The sequence below is a fragment of the Mustela nigripes genome, chromosome 10, assembly GCF_022355385.1.
Source record: "Mustela nigripes isolate SB6536 chromosome 10, MUSNIG.SB6536, whole genome shotgun sequence".
NCBI classification, from domain to species: Eukaryota; Metazoa; Chordata; class Mammalia; order Carnivora; family Mustelidae; genus Mustela; species Mustela nigripes.
This window is the reverse complement of record NC_081566.1, coordinates 28,139,538-28,156,620: the sequence shown is the minus strand read 5'-3', so window position 1 is coordinate 28,156,620 and position 17,083 is coordinate 28,139,538. Positions and strand designations below refer to the sequence as shown.

At 42.3% G+C, this 17,083-nt stretch overlaps 1 protein-coding gene, 1 long non-coding RNA gene and 10 other non-coding genes across 12 annotated transcripts; 1 reads left to right on the top strand and 11 right to left on the bottom strand.

Annotated features, from left to right (window-relative positions):
• Window positions 1-136: 136 nt before the first annotated feature.
• LOC132025501 (uncharacterized) lies at window positions 137-4,077 on the bottom strand. The gene is made up of 12 exons (XR_009406593.1): window positions 3,985-4,077; window positions 3,335-3,387; window positions 3,107-3,139; window positions 2,879-2,914; window positions 2,597-2,628; window positions 2,231-2,273; window positions 1,897-1,965; window positions 1,768-1,796; window positions 1,530-1,582; window positions 622-649; window positions 386-437; window positions 137-204 (listed from the first exon to the last, which is right to left on the bottom strand). It is a non-coding gene; the product is annotated as an uncharacterized LOC132025501 (long non-coding RNA).
• Window positions 273-349, bottom strand: LOC132026338 (small nucleolar RNA SNORD81). Its single transcript, XR_009406857.1, has one exon. It is a non-coding gene; the product is annotated as a small nucleolar RNA SNORD81 (small nucleolar RNA).
• On the bottom strand, window positions 506-583 carry LOC132026341 (small nucleolar RNA SNORD47). The gene has a single exon (XR_009406860.1). It is a non-coding gene; the product is annotated as a small nucleolar RNA SNORD47 (small nucleolar RNA).
• On the bottom strand, window positions 1,403-1,482 carry LOC132026344 (small nucleolar RNA snR60/Z15/Z230/Z193/J17). Its single transcript, XR_009406863.1, has one exon. It is a non-coding gene; the product is annotated as a small nucleolar RNA snR60/Z15/Z230/Z193/J17 (small nucleolar RNA).
• On the bottom strand, window positions 1,646-1,729 carry LOC132026339 (small nucleolar RNA SNORD79). Its single transcript, XR_009406858.1, has one exon. It is a non-coding gene; the product is annotated as a small nucleolar RNA SNORD79 (small nucleolar RNA).
• Window positions 2,038-2,102, bottom strand: LOC132026352 (small nucleolar RNA SNORD78). The gene has a single exon (XR_009406871.1). It is a non-coding gene; the product is annotated as a small nucleolar RNA SNORD78 (small nucleolar RNA).
• On the bottom strand, window positions 2,345-2,406 carry LOC132026343 (small nucleolar RNA SNORD44). Its single transcript, XR_009406862.1, has one exon. It is a non-coding gene; the product is annotated as a small nucleolar RNA SNORD44 (small nucleolar RNA).
• LOC132026351 (small nucleolar RNA SNORD77) lies at window positions 2,699-2,765 on the bottom strand. The gene has a single exon (XR_009406870.1). It is a non-coding gene; the product is annotated as a small nucleolar RNA SNORD77 (small nucleolar RNA).
• LOC132026337 (small nucleolar RNA SNORD24) lies at window positions 2,981-3,061 on the bottom strand. Its single transcript, XR_009406856.1, has one exon. It is a non-coding gene; the product is annotated as a small nucleolar RNA SNORD24 (small nucleolar RNA).
• Window positions 3,214-3,273, bottom strand: LOC132026353 (small nucleolar RNA SNORD75). Its single transcript, XR_009406872.1, has one exon. It is a non-coding gene; the product is annotated as a small nucleolar RNA SNORD75 (small nucleolar RNA).
• Window positions 3,690-3,769, bottom strand: LOC132026342 (small nucleolar RNA SNORD74). The gene has a single exon (XR_009406861.1). It is a non-coding gene; the product is annotated as a small nucleolar RNA SNORD74 (small nucleolar RNA).
• Window positions 4,078-6,271: 2,194 nt separating the features above from the next.
• On the top strand, window positions 6,272-16,354 carry ZBTB37 (zinc finger and BTB domain containing 37). Its single transcript, XM_059414041.1, has 3 exons — window positions 6,272-7,224; window positions 8,880-8,979; window positions 14,481-16,354. The coding sequence occupies exons 1-3, from the start codon at window positions 6,302-6,304 to the stop codon at window positions 14,967-14,969; spliced, it is 1,512 nt and encodes a 503-aa protein (XP_059270024.1). The 5' UTR covers window positions 6,272-6,301; the 3' UTR covers window positions 14,970-16,354.
• Window positions 16,355-17,083: the final 729 nt, after the last annotated feature.

Below are 17,083 nucleotides of genomic sequence, written 5' to 3'. Positions count from 1 at the left end.
CCTTTACTTTCAAACCCAAGACATCCTGTAAAATACACATGAAAGGCTCATTACTTAAACTGTCACAGAGTCTTAAACTACAAAGGTGTCCTATTTCCCTTCTTTCATCCCATTAAATTGAAATAAGCACTCTTGATCAGATGGTTTGTAAGAATTTATTGAAATTGATGATTTCTTCTATCCCATGAGCATCCATTCAGGTGCCTGCAAGGACAAAAAAGCTATTTTTAGTCACATTTCTGTGTTTCAATTCTAAAGATATTTGTAGTACACAGAACATCAGATCTTTTATAATCATCAAGTGATCAGTGAGAGAGTTCAAGCTGGAGTGAGATCATCATGTATTCTGGAGTACAACAACAGTACTGTTGTTTTCAAGCCTCACCTTTTAACTGTTAAGCTGCTCTCGTAACTGGACTGCTGCTTTCATAACTGCCCTAAAAGCAACAACTGCAAGTTAATCATGGTAAGAAACAAAAAATATTGTGATACTTGTCAATAAAGTAACCTCAGAATCAAAATGGAACGGTTTTAGGAGTGATATCATTCTATTTCATTTGGCAGAATCACTACATCACTGGTTACATTCTAACTTACCACACAGACCAGAGACCAACTTACCTTTAAATCTTCAGGTTGCTAAGTCGGCCTGTTTGAATATGGAGGGGAAAAAAGGCCTTCATTTAAAATTTGTTCTACTTAATTTTTCCCATTTTTAACTTTCTAAGAAAAGGGCAGCAAACCCATTCCACACATTATGACAACTGTGTAGGTGTCATACAGTGTCCAGGCCCATACATCATTAACACCCTTGAGTAAATCCTACTGTAAACTCTGGACCTTGTTGAGAACAATCGCAGCCAAGTCTCACTCCAATGTCCAATGTTGATAGGTAAGTGTGTGAAGACAGGATACACAGAAATTCTACATTCAGTTTTGCTGGGAATACTAAAACTGCTCTGGAAATGAAGTTTATTAATTAAAAAAATAAGTACAACTAAATAACTCATCCTGGCCTCATCTATTCAGATTTATATGCCATAAAAACTTCCTGGCAAGGTACACCTGGGTGGCTCAGTGGGTTAAAGCCTCTGCCTTCGGCTCAGGTCATGATCCCAGGGTCCTAGGATCAAGCCCCACGTCAGGTTCTCTGCTCAGCAGGGAGCCTGCTTCCTCCTCTCTCTCTGCCTGCCTCTGTCAAATAAATAAATAAAAATCTTAAAAAAAAAAAAAAAAAAAACTTCCTGGCAAAAATAGATCAGACTGCATTTCTCCAGTTGTGAATCCTTAGAACTATTTGTGTTTGAGCCACTATAGTATCCAAATCTGAACATTTCCTGTGGTAAAAAGGTCTTAAATTTTCTTTTTCAAGGGTATGGATAGGATTTAGGATTGCTGCAGCCAGATACATCAGATAGGAGCGAAAGACAATTTTGCTCATCACTGCTAGTCTGCTGAACTATGGTTTCATCATTGTATCGGCTTTAAATTAACACTTCCCATAGAAACCAAACTTCAGATTTCTGTACCTTGGCTTAAACTCCCCGTTCCAGGCCTTGTAAGATGCCCCAACTCTTCATACCTGCAGAAATTTAGTCAAACTTAGTAATAAATAATATTAAGTAGGTTTCTGCAGTTTTCCCAGTACTGTTTCAGTTTTCAAAAATCTTCACTCTTTTTCAGAGAGATTCCCATCTGTTTTTAATTTCAAAAATCATCACTAACAGCATCTTGCTAGTAACCAAGTAAGATCACTAGAATACATACCTTTATATAAAGTTCTTCAAACTCAGCATCTAACAAAAAAAGATACTGCTTTAGCCACATGTCACAACAGCCAAGTCCTCCTTTCAACACCAGAAAACACTTAACACAGTTAATTTCAGAAATACAGACCGGACTTCAGAGAACCAGCTGTTTTCATGTCTTCCCCTAAGCCAGCCATCCATGATAGGGGCCTGTAAGCTAGAAAAGAAAAAAGACATCTTATTAAAATGTTAATTACCATCGAATTCTTCTCAGAGTTTTTGTACAGGGTTCTTCAGTGTTAACTTTGTCTACATGCTCATTTCAGGTCAGACATTTGATCAACATCATTTCAAAAACCCTGATGAGAACATGCTTGACATGCATTCACTAATCAGCCACAAAACTAGTTAACTTGGTAGTTAAGCATTATCCTTCAGCATTCATGGTTAAGTTCTGGACCTACTAAAATGTTAATACTTACCCCAAAATTGGTCTGTCCAGACATGTTAAAGACTCAAGTCCACCTAAGAAATAAAAGTAAGTTAGCAAGATACAAAAAATGGATTTTTTTCTCTCACAAATTTAAAAATGCCCGATATCAGGTAGAGCTAATTAAGACCTTCATGTTCAGTCAGTATTTGCTTATCATCATACAGGCTGGTTTTTACAAATGACAATGTCCTAGCTAATGGTAACAGGACAGGATCTGGCCCTTTATTTAATGCACTGAAGCATTTCATGGTAGGAGTGATTTCTGTGCATAAGGCAATGCTAAAAAGCCATTAGTGGCATTCTTTGTCATGTTTGCCCAGTTACCAATGTTTAGTTCAACATAAATTGTACTCACCCCTCCAACTTCCAGCTAATTCTGTGTAATGCCTACAGAAAAGGATAAAGTTAGTGACATTTTGCTTGTGCTGTTATACCAAACCAATTCTACTATCAACTCAGATACATCAGACAAATGGTGTCTCTCTTCATATCCAATCTGCTGAACTATGCAACCATCATAGTATCTGTTTTGCAGGTTCCACAAGCATTTAAGATACCAGAATATAGAAGCTAACATTTGTTTAAAAAAAAGAAAAAAAATACTGAGTAAATATGGAGTATATGAAAGGTTTCTCACCTGCCTGCTCATAGCCAGGGTGTTTAACTTCAGGATCTAGGAAGAAAAAGCTTCACGTAAACTTAGTGGCAATCTCTAAATTCTTTAAATCACCATTTTGTGTGCCTCAGTTAGTGTAAAGGTGGTAATAATTCTCGTCATTCTCACAGTCAAGAGTAGCAAATAAATGTCATCATTGTGGCACTTTCAACCTAACTTCCCCCTTGTGAGAGAATTTCAGTAACTTACCTTGCCAGCCACTTCCGCCCCTTCAGCACCAAACTACAAAACAGACGAGGAATATCCAATGAAACACACCGCGCAGCCAAGTTAATGACCAACATTCTAACTACTTAAGCCTCAGCAGAATTTTTCAGAAATCCCTTCTGTCCACTACTCTTAAACCATCACGGGCTTAACAAAACCTCCACCTCCAAGCATATCTGATTCCTACCACGGCGTTCACCCGTTTCTTACCTGTCCATCAGAAGCCATCAAAAGCCACACTGTATTCATGTCCGGCACCATTCCTATGGAAAAGATCAGGATCTTTAAGACACCACTTTGTTCTAGGAAGTCTAAGCATGTCTTTCCTACCATCTATACCAGGTCGTTTACACCAGCCACAATTTCATGACTTTAAGGGTGCACTTCACAGGTTAGAAAGAGCACGGCACACGGTGGGGCGCCACAACGTAAGTAACAGTGCACCGCGGAAGGCAGCCGATGGGCACCACGTGGACTACCCCCATCCGCCGGCCTTCCTCAACAGGAGGCCGGAGGCGGTCCGGGCCCAGGTCATTAACAAAGGCCCACTCGGGTGACTCGGCATGCGTCGCCATCAGAGTCGTTGGCATTCATCAGCAGTCTCAGATGTCCCTACCAACGCAGACTTCATCACAGGCAGGGAACGCGAGCCCAGGGGTTTCTCGCAGTTCAGCCCCCACAACCCGAGTAGCAGTTTAGGCCGCGGCCGCCCCCAAGGCGTAATCGTCTACCATCTTCATTTTGTGAACCCTGCAAAGGATCGCGACCCGCCGAGAAATACATGTACGCATAAGATGACTTGAACTGCCAAGGGCTGGAGGCCTCGAGCGAAAAAACCATTAAGCTAAAACGACACTTACATGCAATACGCCAACTGCCAACCTCGAAAGACCGAGATGGCGTCCCGGCGCTAGTATATAAGGATGGGTTTTCACGACGTCATGACGCACCCTCCCCGCCAGCGCGGGCTTCAGCTCCTCCCCCTCTCCTCCCTCCATTTCTTGCTCCGCCTCTAGCCACACCTCCTTCCTCTTGGCCCCGCCCACCTCGCCCTGAAGGGCGGAGACACGGCCGCCCGCGTGACTCAGGGCTCCCGCCCTCCGACCGACTGAGAAGGAAGAGAGGGGAGGGGGCGCGAGGGACGGAAAGCGCTGGGGGAGAGGGAGGGGGGCGGTGTAAGGGTGAGTGATTTCCTTCCGGCACGTCGCCCGCTCCGGGGGAGGGGGTGGGGGGTTTCACTTCCGGGACGGTGTTCCGGCCCATTCCGGCCCATTTCCACCCCCGGAGGTAGGTGCTGCTCCTTGACTGGGCTCGGGCCCCGCACTCCGGTCCCGCTGCCCTGCACCGGGGCCGCCTTGCCCGGGCTCCGCCGCAGTCTGCTCCTGGGGCGCTCGGCCACTCCCCTTCACCCCACCCTCAAGGCACCGGGACCTTCCACCCCCTTGGCCCCGGGCCGGGCTGAGTTGCCGGACCCGCCCCCTCGCCGGGCCCCTCCCTCAGGACCCCGGGATGGGCGGCCCCCTCCCCCACCGCAGCCGGGACACACCCAGATACACACACCCACCTCTGGGCTGCTCCCCGCCCGCCTACGCTTACCGCCTGGACTGGGTCCCGGGGCGCCGCCCCCTTCCCGGTGCTCTGCCCTCACCTGATTGCTCGCTCCCCAGCCTCGCGCCTTGCACCCGTGTGCTCCCCGGCTTCTCGGTGACATTTCGCCCTTCTGCTAGTTCTCGCTACCCACGCTTCCTAACGCAGGCTGAAGCCCCTCAGATACCGGAGTGGCCAGCCCCATGGCGTTCCCGATTCTCCCTCTTACAGCTCTCACCCTTCCAGTGCCGACGGTAAAGACCTTACTCCAGGGGCTTCCTCCTCACTGGGGAATTGCCGGAAAGAGCAAACAAAAAAGGCGCTGGTGTAGGCTCCAAAATAAACACATCTGAATTCATGATGGCATCGACAGAGGCTCTTATTGGATTAAAAGTTTCAAAACAAACAAAAACGCTTTGGAAAAAGGTCAGATTGGCTAAAGTTGGTTCTTGAAAGCAGTGTATACACTTCCCTACTTACCGATAAGTTTGTTGTAAACGCCGGGCTGTACTGTGAGCTTGTCAAGATAAATTCCTGAAATTTTAGATCTTAAGATAACTGTGTAATGTCTTACAAAGTTACAGATTAATGGAAACATTGGGCTGTAGTCAGTGTCTTCCTGTGGAGATTCAGACAAACTACTCTCAACCACTGAAGGCTATTGGATGCAGTTACCGGCATAGTGTTTCAGTTCTTTTTAAAAAATCTTTTAATGTAAAAATATTGACCGTACTTGGTGAATGATCTGGGGTTTTTGTTCTTGTTGTTGTTGTTGTTTTCTTTTTTAACCAGTCTTGGGGAATGAAATTTTAGAATCAGTATCATCACCACCCTGAAATTCCTAACTTTGAATTTAGGTAGAAGTAGGTTTACCTACTCATCCCTGGTTCTGAGAGTGAACTTTAAGTTCTCTGCATCTTCAGTGAGTTCTGACACAGCTGTGGCATGTTTCCTAACCTAGAGTTTGATTCAGAGCCCTAAACCCAAAGCCTTTTGGTGGGGACTCTGACTCTTAAGCTTAGAAATAGTGGCTTGCATTCGTATGGGCTATTAGCGACCTTTTCAATAATAAACCTAACTCTCGAAGTGTGTAATAAAGTATTTAAAACAAGAGGGATACCTAATCAACTCATTTGTGTTTAATTACATTTATTCAAAGAGCTTACTATTTTCTCCTCCAAAGAAACGTCGCAGGATTTTATATTCAGTGTGCAAATACTTTATGATCAAAGAACAACAACAACAACAAAAAACTGTCACAACTGCATTTGCTCCTTCTGTTCTGTTGAACTTATATTATGATGTTGCAGAGGTTATTAGTAAGGGACGTGTGGAAATAGCTCGAGTTTATAGAAGTCTAGTGATCCCATTTTGGTTTTAAGGGTATTTGAAAAACCTATTGGTTCTTTTCCAAGTCTAAACGTAAGGAAATTTCTCTCTTTTTACTGGGAGATTTTGAAATTTTACCCACAACTAGTTTTAAATAGATTTGAATTGGAAAGCCTGAGAGGAGTGAAATGCTAACTACTGATGATTATGGTTTCCTCTTTCAGCAGGGTTGAATGCCTGCCTACACCCTCAGGCACGACCATGGAGAAAGGTGGGAACATACAACTGGAGATCCCTGACTTCAGCAACTCTGTCCTGAGCCATCTAAACCAGCTGCGCATGCAGGGACGCCTCTGTGATATTGTGGTCAACGTGCAAGGACAAGCTTTTCGGGCTCACAAAGTGGTCCTGGCTGCCAGCTCACCCTATTTCCGGGATCACATGTCCTTGAATGAGATGAGTACTGTCTCCATTTCAGTCATCAAGAACCCCACTGTTTTTGAACAGCTCCTCTCTTTCTGTTACACGGGGCGGATATGCCTGCAACTGGCAGATATCATCAGCTACCTGACGGCTGCCAGTTTTCTGCAGATGCAGCATATTATCGACAAATGTACACAGATCCTGGAGGGTATTCATTTCAAAATTAACGTGGCGGAAGTTGAAGCCGAGTTAAGTCAAACGAGGACAAAGCATCCAGAAAGACCTCCAGAATCGCACAGGGTCACACCAAATCTAAACCGTTCCCTTAGCCCTCGGCATAACACCTCAAAGGGAAACCGGCGAGGTCAGGTAAGCGCTGTGTTGGATATCAGGGAGCTCAGTCCTCCCGAGGAGTCCACCAGCCCCCAGATAATTGAACAGAGCTCTGATGTCGAGAGCCGGGAGCCCATTCTTCGAATCAACCGAGCAGGACAGTGGTACGTGGAGACAGGAGTAGCAGACCGAGGGGCCCGCAGTGATGATGAAGTCAGGGTCCTTGGAGCCGTACACATCAAAACTGAGAATCTGGAGGAGTGGCTCGGGCCTGAGAATCAGCCTTCCGGAGAAGATGGGAGTAGTGCAGAGGAAGTCACAGCCATGGTGATTGACACCACAGGCCACGGTTCTGTGGGACAGGAAAATTACCCTTTAGCATCTTCAGGAGCCAAGGTGGCTCGGCCAACAAGCAGTGAAATTGACAGGTAAGGCTTGTTTTCCTCGTTCATCTAACCGCTGTTGAGCAGACAGCTGAAGCAGGCCCTCCGTGTGGTGCAGAGTGCATCTTCCTTACTTGATGTTGTTAGCCAAGACAAGCTGATATTGGGGAAACTGGAGGCGTGCCAAAAGATTTGCATTCTTATTTTTTTAAAGCAGGAAGCTCCTAGTCGTGAAGTATTCACAGTGTTGTGGGAACTATGGTAAAGTTAGACACTTCCATGAATCAGGATAGCAGCTGCAGCCACACTAGGATCAGTAATTGCCAGGGCCTCCTTGGATTTCCAGGCCGGGAGCTGATCATCAGCTGGGAGCCTGGCATCTTTGCCTTTCCGTGGTCCGTTATCACACAGGTAGGTGGCCTCGGGGACTTTTACTTTCCTTTGTAGCAGTGTTTACTTTTCTTTGCCTCCAGCCACCAGATGAGAGGAAGCATGGTACCAGCGCAGATTGTTCTTTTTAGTGTAATCTCAGTAATTCCAAAGAAACTTTTTTGGATGTTTTTCCCCTTTTTTTTTTTCATTTGCCGTTTGATAATATCTTCCCAGTTTTTTTTTTTTTTTTAAATTGATGACTGATGGCACCACAAGCCTGAGAGTCTCTATTTTCCACCAGTGCTACAAATGCCCTATGCCTCACTTTTCTTTATCTAATATATTGCAGATGTTAGAACATTTTTTTTTTTTTTGGTGGAAGTAGCAATAATTCTAATCTAAGTAAACTGAAAGACAGTCTCAGGTGAAAGAAAGAAATATTACCAACTTAGATTGGTAACATTTGTTTTTTTCCACTCTTGAAAATAAACAAGGGGCACCTGGGTGGCTCAGTGGGTTAAAGCCTCTGCCTTCAGCTCAGGTCATGATCTCAGGGTCCTGGGACCAAGCCCGCATCAGGCTCTCTGCCTTCTCTCTGCCTGTCTTTCTGCCTACTTGTGATCTCTGTCAAATAAATAAATAAAATCTTTAAAAAAAGAAAAAATAAACTAAAATTGACTGCATGAATAGTGAAAACTAAAGAAACTATTACTTTGGTTCCCACCTGGTCTTGAAAGCGACATGGGTGTCAGAGAAATTCAGAGAGCATATCCCGTGTCCGCTATAGGTGGTCTCTTCTTGCGTCCTTCAAAGTTAAAATCTCCTTGTGCACAATACTTATTGCCCCCTGTGTTAGCACTGTGTCCAGTGTCAAAACTGTATCAGAAGTAATAGCTTTGGGTGCAGAGATTTTTCATCTCCATGGTCTGTATCAGGAGTCTGAAATATATAACGAGTTACTATGGGCACTGGGGGAAGGAACAACCAAAAGCCTAATAGTTATGTAGAAGAAACAAAATAATAGACCCAGTTTTAATTTATGCTTATATGGTCTCCCAGTACTTACGGCTAGAAGCTTCTATTTAGCCTAGTTTCCCCAGGCCCTGTGGCCTATCTGCTGTGTCGTTTTGTGTTTGTTAAATTTACTAAGGCAGACCTTTCTTATTTCAGATCAGATCCTATACTGACTCCATGAAAGTATTTCTTAGTAATCTGTTTTTCTGGCTGTTCCCCTTTCCTCAGCCATGGGATAAAAAGGATAGACATCACTATTTAAGTTCCTTTATGCTACTTGTCTATCTGTCCCCTTTTTGCTCCTCTTCCAACAGATTTAGCCCCTCCGGCAGTGTTGTTCCCTTGACGGAGAGACACAGAGCCAGAAGTGAGTCTCCTGGGAGAACGGATGAGCCTAAGCAGCCCAGCTCCCAGGTATGTAATGGATTTAGGGTTGCTGCAGTGGTTGAAGGAAGTGCCACTGCGTGTGAACAGAACATAACGAATAAGAAAGAAAAGATGGAGGAAAGGTAACAGTGGCCCTGTTAACTAACTACCATATTTGATTACTTCTCTTCTTTGCTCTGGCTTGTGAGCATGCAGGAAATACACTTTTGTTGGCAGCAGAGTTTGGGAAGTGAAAAAAGATGAGATTGTGGAACACTTTCCTGATTATAGGAACCAGTCTGTATTCCTGACTGAAAATAATATAAATAATCCCTGAAAACTACATGCAGGTAATTTAGGACCTGGGATGGAGAGAGTCTGATTTTGTACTCAAGTGGGTGTAATATTACATAATTTCTGACTTAAATAGTAGCATGTATTTGTAAATAAATTGCATATGCATTTTTTGTGTGTGATTGCTTTTTTTGTATGCTGGTATTTTTTCATTTTTTTTTCTTCCGGAATCTTTTGTTAGACCAAAATGTTCTAGAAAGGATAGGAATGATGTTTCCCATCTTTTTTGTAACTCTCCCTAGCAAGTAGTGTAAGTAGTTGGTATTTTTGTTTATTTGTTCTCATAAGTCTGTATCACTGAAGATTTATTTTTTTTAAAGATTGTGCGCTCACCAAGTAGAACACAGTAAATTGTAAATATTTTTGCTCTTTAAAAGGAAACACTGGTGGGTTAAGATTGGATAGCTTCTGCATTGTATGATCGTATCTTATTTAGTTTTTATGTAAACCATTGGATGTTTATTGTATCCACAGTATACTAACAGCAGTAGGACGTTGTTAGAAACTGTATTTACTTGTATGTTATCATGCCAGGGTACCCGAAAAGGAAGGTAACTTCCTTTAGAAGTTAGTTTTTTGGTTCTAATAACGTGTTAGAGAAAATGTTACGAGCTTGGAGGAAAAGTAACTTCATTCATGTAATTAGGACCCGGGTTTTCTCTTCACCTCTCCGGTAGGAGGCAGTGAGTGACCCTGTGAAGGTGACTGTGAGGCAAATACATACCGCAGTGGGACAGGCCTTAATGTACTTTTAACTTAATGTACTTTTAGCTACATTAAGCCTGTCAAGTTTGTGTTTGTTAAATTTACTAAGGCAGACCTTTCTTATTTCAGATCAGATCCTATACTGACTCCATGAAAGTATTTCTTAGTAGTCTGTTTTTCTGGTTGTTCCCCTTTCCTCAGCCATGGGATAAAAAGGATAGACATCACTATTCTTTAAGTTCCTTTATGCTACTTGTCTGTCTGTCCCCTTCTTGCTCCTCTTCCTTTCCTGTGGGTAAGACAGACTAACAAATACACAGAACACCAGCAGGAAAGACTGCAGTGACTTGAGGAGCAGTGCTGGGGGAGCGGGAGTGCTCGCTGCCAGTTCTGACAATCAGTGTCCCCATAGCAAAGTGTTCTTCCGGAAAGATGAATGTACTTTTTAAAGAAGTGGTTAGAAAGAGATGACTTATTCGTATGTAGATGGGATAGGGATAAAAATGGGAGCTCTGCAAGGGGGTTTACCTGACCAAAGCAGAAGGTACAGGCTATAAAGCAAATAAGTAATTCTGTCTGAAGATGGTATTAAGAATTGAGTTTAGGGGCGCCAGGGTGGCTCAGTGGGTTAAAGCCTCTGCCTTCGGCCCAGGTCATGGTCCCAGGGTCCTGGGATTGAGCCCGACATCGGGCTCTCTGCTCAGCAGGGAGCCTGCTTCCTCCCTCTCTGCTGCCTCTCTTGCCTACTGTCAAATACATAAATAAAGTCTTTAAAAAAAAAAAAGAGCTGAGTTTATATACCTTAATATGTGTGAAAGTTTATTTTTTTTAAAGATTTTATTTATTTATTTGATAGAGAGAGAGAGAGCACAAGTAGGCAGAGAGGCAGGCAGAGGGAGAGGAGGAAGGAGGCTCCCCGCTGAGCAGAGAGACGGATGTGGGGCTTCATCCCAGGACCCTGAGATCATGACCTGAGCTGAAGGCAAAGGCTTACCCCACTGAGCCACCCAGGTGCCCCTGGAAATAATTTATATGAAATGTATTCATTATATGGAATAATTCACTTAAAAGGATGACTTGAAAGACTTAAAAATCAAGTACATTTTAAAAGATAAAATGATAGCATAGATAACTAAAATGCATTTACTTTCTTCTTATGGACAGTGCTGGTATGATACTTAAAGTTAAGCAGGAGTTTTTTTTAGAGAATAGATACCCTCGAGATTATGAATAGTATTGTAAGTTTGTAATGTTTAATACTAGTTAACGTTTACTTAGCTACATTAAGTACTTTAGCATATTAACTCATTCAGTGCTCATTGCAACCTAGCTGGCAGGTGCTGTTATGATACTCATTTACAGATGAAGAAATTGACACAGGAGTAATTGCATAACTTGCTCATGGTCACACATTAAGTAGGATTCAGATTTGAACCCACATTTCAGCACCGTTAATTGCTACACAGGGTAATCACATGCACTCACAATGTTTCATGGTATGTTTATTGTGTTTGATTCTCCTGAGAATTCTCTTGAGAGAATTGTTGAGCTGGAAGAACATGTACTAACCTTTTAATTTTGTGGATGAGAAAACTAAGCCTCAGAGAAGTTATTCCGTGCTTTGTCCGGGAACTTTTAGTGGGCTAATCCTTTGTTCTTTATGGGAGTTCAGTTTTGATTATCTAGGGAAATGGAGCAGAAAGAAATGTTATATAAAACAAATGAGAAATAATCTAAAACCTCAGGCTTACTATTCAACACTTGACTTCACATACTGCTTCCCAAGCCTGCTGAGAACTGCTTCTGTTCTGTTGGAAATGCTGGAGACTGTTGTCAGTTTACATACGTGAAAGGAGACAAAACTCATTTTTAGAAATTCAAGAAAAGGGCACTGAGTTAGATACGAGTTAGATGAGTCTTTCTCCAGTTAATCCAGAGTGAACTTTTGCATTTTCTTCTCTTTGCATTGGTACGTTAGCTTCTGCCAAACATCTGTAATTGCCTCATACGTTTTTATACTGCTTATATACACATCTAAGCTTTTTATTCAAAACATTACATTATATATATGGTATTTATGTGTATACATATAATATTTCAGAAGTCAGCAGACTGAAAATATCAGTAATTTCTGAATGGTGAGATTTTAATAAAGAATTTTGAATGAAAATCATTTATAAATCCAAAATGTTTAGGGGTGCCTGGCTGCCTCAGTTAGAAGAGCATGTGACTCTTGATCTTGGAGTCATGGGTTCAAGCCCCAACTAAAAAAGTAATAGTAATAAACTTTCAAAAAATAGTTATAAAAAGCAAATCCAAAATTTTTATATGATTCATTAAAAGAAATATATTGTTCCCACTCTCAACTTCCAGGTAGGAGGAGCCCTTATTTATTTCACATATTAAAAAATTTAACCACTTTGTTAATATTCATATTAGGTAAAACAAAACAAGGTCTTTAATTGATATTGATGAATTACTGGGTTTTTTAGAGGTGGTAGTAGTAGTTTGATTATATTAAGAAAAATAATCTTTGTCTTTTAGAGATACTTTAGTAGGAGATTTATGGATGAAATTATGTCTGGAATTTTCTTCAAAAATAATATGAGAGGGGCACCTGGATGGCTCAGTCAGTTAGGCATCCAACTCTTGATTTTGGCTCAGGTCATGACCTCAGGGTCATGAGATGGAGCCTGTGCTCAGTGCAGGAGCCTGCTTAAGATTCTCTTCTTCTCCCTCTCCCCATTCCCCTGTGGCTCTCTCTAAAAAATAATAATAATATGTGAAAGGAGAGAAATAAGTTAGGTTAATGAAGAAAAAATTTTCCATTGATGATAATTTTTGGATGATTGGCAATTCAGCATACCATTCTACCTAAAATTGTTAATGAAAAGTTAGGAAAATATGTATACTCTGACTGTCATAAGGAAAAATAAATCAGAAAGAAAAGGAAAGCTTTCCTTTTCAGTAATCTGAAGGGTTAGTGATGTAATTAATAGCAGCGTTGTAATGCTGCTTTTATAATAATTGCTTTTTTTAATGTTTTAGATATATTTGTTACCACAACATAAAAAGTTTAACTTTGGCAGGGAGATCGTTTTAAAAGAGAGATTGGAGAGATAATATATACATCACGGATTATTCTATTTTATTTTATATTTGTCAGAGAGAGAGCAAGCGCAAGCAAGGGAGCAGCAGGCAGAGGGAGCAGCAGGCTCCCTGCTGAGCAAGGAGCCCAAAGCAGGACTCGATCCCAGGACACCCTGGGATCATGACCTGAGCCAAAGGCAGACACTAACTGACTGAGCCATCCAGGCATCGCAGATTATTCTATCTTAATAATATGTTTAAATCAACTCAAAACCACTACAAACAGGTGTATAAAGCGAGACGGTAATACGTCTGTGCGCCGTATTGCCAGCGTAACCTTCAGGGTAAGCTGTTTGAAAAGTGAATAAGCAGCATCATGAGGAATATGTATTGATCCTATTAATCTTTGTCTGGTTTTTGTTCAGAAACTGTATCTTTTATTCAAAGGGCAAAATCAGAAACCAAGTCTTACACTTCTTTCTCTGTAGTTATCGGTCATTGTCTTTGGTGGACAACGGTCAGTGAATACTTAATGAGTATCAATTAGTGAAAAGGGTACAGGAAGGAATAATTGAGTTAGTAAATCCATATCTCAGCCTTGTTTCCTTTCCCACCTCTTCTGCCAATTTGCTCCAAGGTCAGTTACAGTTTGAGTAGAACGAAAATCCTATGTATTGGTATGGCACTAACATATTTTTGGGTAAAGAACATTGTTACTGACAAATTGTATATCTTTTGTAAAGGTAGTTACTGCAGGATTAGATTTTGGTGTTAATGATAGTACCACAAATAGAATTTATGATGTGTTTGCCACACATAATGTGTTCTCTGCCATCATATATTGTTATCATTGGCCATGTCACATGTGGCTATTTAAGTTTAAATTTTAATTAATTGAAAACAATTAAAATTAAAAATTCAATTCCTCAGTCGAACTAGCCATATTACAAAGGCTTAAGAGGCACATATAGGTAGGAGCTACTGCATGAGATGGTACAGGTTATAGAACATTCCCATCATCACAGAAGGTCCTACTGGGCCAGCACTGCTTAAAGGCCTATGTGATCGTTGAGAGTCCAGAGGATGGTACCACTGGCCTAAGGTTCTCCTGTGACTGTAAAATACGACATTCAGCAGGGGTTTGACGAGCAGGCTGGTTGTCAGCCCAAGTAACTCTGCTCTCTTGCTCTTTGAAAGAAATCTGAGTGTCCTAAGATTGTTCTTTGTAGTATTATATTAACATCTTCAGCTACATGTTTTTTGTAGTATTTACTTTCCTGTGTGGATCTCTCCTAAAAATTAGCAGATGGCTTAGTATGAGAAGTGAAAAGAGATTTGATCTCTCTTAATATGTATACTTAAGCATTAGTATTCTTTCTTGCTTTCCTCACCTGGCACAGGTGGAGGAGTCTGCAATGATGGGAGTAAGTGGCTATGTGGAGTATCTCCGGGAGCAAGAAGTATCTGAGCGGTGGTTCCGGTACAACCCCCGTCTCACCTGCATCTACTGCGCCAAATCTTTCAACCAGAAGGGGAGCCTGGACCGCCACATGCGCCTGCACATGGGTATCACACCATTTGTCTGCCGCATGTGTGGCAAGAAGTATACCCGGAAAGATCAGCTGGAGTATCACATCCGCAAGCACACAGGTAACAAACCCTTCCACTGTCACGTTTGTGGCAAAAGCTTCCCCTTCCAGGCCATCTTGAATCAGCACTTTCGCAAAAACCACCCTGGCTGTATACCCCTGGAGGGGCCTCATAGCATCTCCCCTGAAACAACTGTCACGTCTCGAGGACAAGCTGAGGAAGAGTCACCTTCTCAAGAAGAGACAGTTGCTCCTGGGGAAACTGCCCAGGGCTCTGTGTCCACCACTGGGCCAGATTGAAACTTTGAGGGGGAGGGGGCAGACCCTCTTCCCCTTTGGGCCGTCAGCAGCCAGCATCAGGGCCCTGGGCTGGTACTTAGATTTACAAAATGCCACATCACTAGATCGGAAGATGCGCCCAAGATGTTGCCAAACTAGAGGATGAGCAACATACACAGAAGCACTAGAGGCTCTTCCCCTCCTCCTTCCCACCTCATCCTTTGGAAAATAATCAAGCAAATCAACTTTCTAATTCAGGGATCAACAGCCTTGGTTTGTTAACTTTATAAGAAAAAATTTTTTTAACAAAACAATGATAAATGGTCATTTATCTACCAGTCATGTTTGAACACTGTACTTTGGTCCATATCATCCTGGTGGCTATAATTGCCCGGATCTGAAAAAACAGCAGGAGCCTTGGTCATCTGAACCAGCCAGCCACAGGAGAGAAGGAAGTAGTCGGGACGGCACCAGGGAGGAGGCGTCTCTCCTCTTCCCTCCCTGCCGGAACATGCAGTTTCACATTTGAAGAGAAAAAAAAAAAAAAAAAGGTATCCTGGTGGTTCTTAACTGCTTTGAAAGGTTAGACCTTACCTTCGCTCTGATTAGGCATCTGATACTTTGCCTGATTGTTTCCTGTAAGCCACCATCTTGGAGCGGTGTTGTCGTGGGCAGCGTCACCTGAAGCACTTTAGGCAACTGGAAGTGAAATGAGCAGCAGAGTGTTCGCAGTAGGTTCTGCTACATTTGGGGGCTTGAGTGTCCCACTGAGGAAGAGGGGAGCAGGGAAGGAAGTGGGGGTTTTGTGCGAATATCAAATGGTGCAGAGCACTGCCACTTCCTGGTCGGGATTTGTACCCCGTAGTGCTTAAATATCTTTGGGTGTTAAGAAATGGCTCTAGTCCAGATGAATTAATGTGTTAGGCTGAGTACCAAAGTTTCATCCAGTCTCTGTGGCTCCTCCTTTCACATAACAGCAATATTATACATCAAAAAGTGTCACTTTCCAGTGAAATGAGCCTGGACTGTATTTTTAAATCTACAGGTCTCCATATTTGATAACTTTTATATGAAGTTTTAAACACATTTTTTCTGCAATAGTGTGGTTGAAGAAATTCAACACTATGGTTCTTACTGCAACCACAATTCCATTTCCTTCTACACATGTAAAAGTTTATATTTTCAAGCCAATAGAAGAACCTCACTAAATCCATGTCTTGCGTCTGCAAACCTAGTAATTCATAAACCCATCATCAGCAAATTGCTGGTGACTCCAAGAGCTTTGCTTTTTAATAATACACTACAGGGCATTCACCAGAAAACATCATGCACAATCACGTTGCAATAAATTGATCAAAGGATCAGTTTTGATCAGGTTTGGTTACTTAATCATTCCTAAGATTTTTAAAACTTCAAGGGACCTTTTTGGTAATTCTGGGGATTTCTGAGATTCCTAATCCAGCACTGAGAGTCAGAAAAAATTTACCAAACATGTAGAGTTTTAGATTCCCTGTCTCGCATTCAGAGAACGGAGGAGGATTAGTAAGGGGTGCAGGCAAGGAGATGCTTACAGTGCAAATAGAAAAGAGAAAAACCCATAGCGTATCCTAATGGATCATTAGTGTTTTAAGAGTATTTAAATATGCAGTGGTTTGAGTTATTTTGGTGCAGAGGCATAGATGATTGTAAAAGAGATCCGGGGCAAGGCTGGTCATGCCTGCACCGGTGAGCCATCTGTGAGAACGTTAGTAGCGTGCTCCCTTTCTGAGAATGCTCTGTGGTATGTGGAAAGGTGGGTGGAAAAGAATGGCATTTCTTTGATGACAGGAAGTTAGAGTGCAAAGAGTAGCTCCTGAGCAATCTGCGAATTGTACGTACACACAAAGCTGCACCGTGTCCCCAGAGAGTGGTTATTTTCCCTTCTGGAAGAACGTGGAAATGCTTCTTGTAATAGGAATGTAATGATGCTACCATGTGATAAGAGCCTACCCTTACACAATCCGGCGAAGACCTAGACTGGAGCATTCTCCTCTTTAGCTGGGCAACAGCATGATAGGGCCATCTTAGGGACCAGCTATGCTCTGTGGCATAGAAGAGGATTTGAAATTAGCCTAAAATCTGTAGGGAAACCTTTT

Excerpts from the sequence above, each read along its gene's own strand:
- ZBTB37 (XM_059414041.1), top strand. The coding sequence starts at position 6,302 with ATGGAGAAAGGTGGGAACATACAACTGGAGATCCCTGACTTCAGCAAC. Across the intron at positions 7,225-8,879 it reads ACAAGCAGTGAAATTGACAG|ATTTAGCCCCTCCGGCAGTG; the intron begins GTAAGGCTTGTT and ends CTCTTCCAACAG. Across the intron at positions 8,980-14,480 it reads CTAAGCAGCCCAGCTCCCAG|GTGGAGGAGTCTGCAATGAT; the intron begins GTATGTAATGGA and ends CACCTGGCACAG.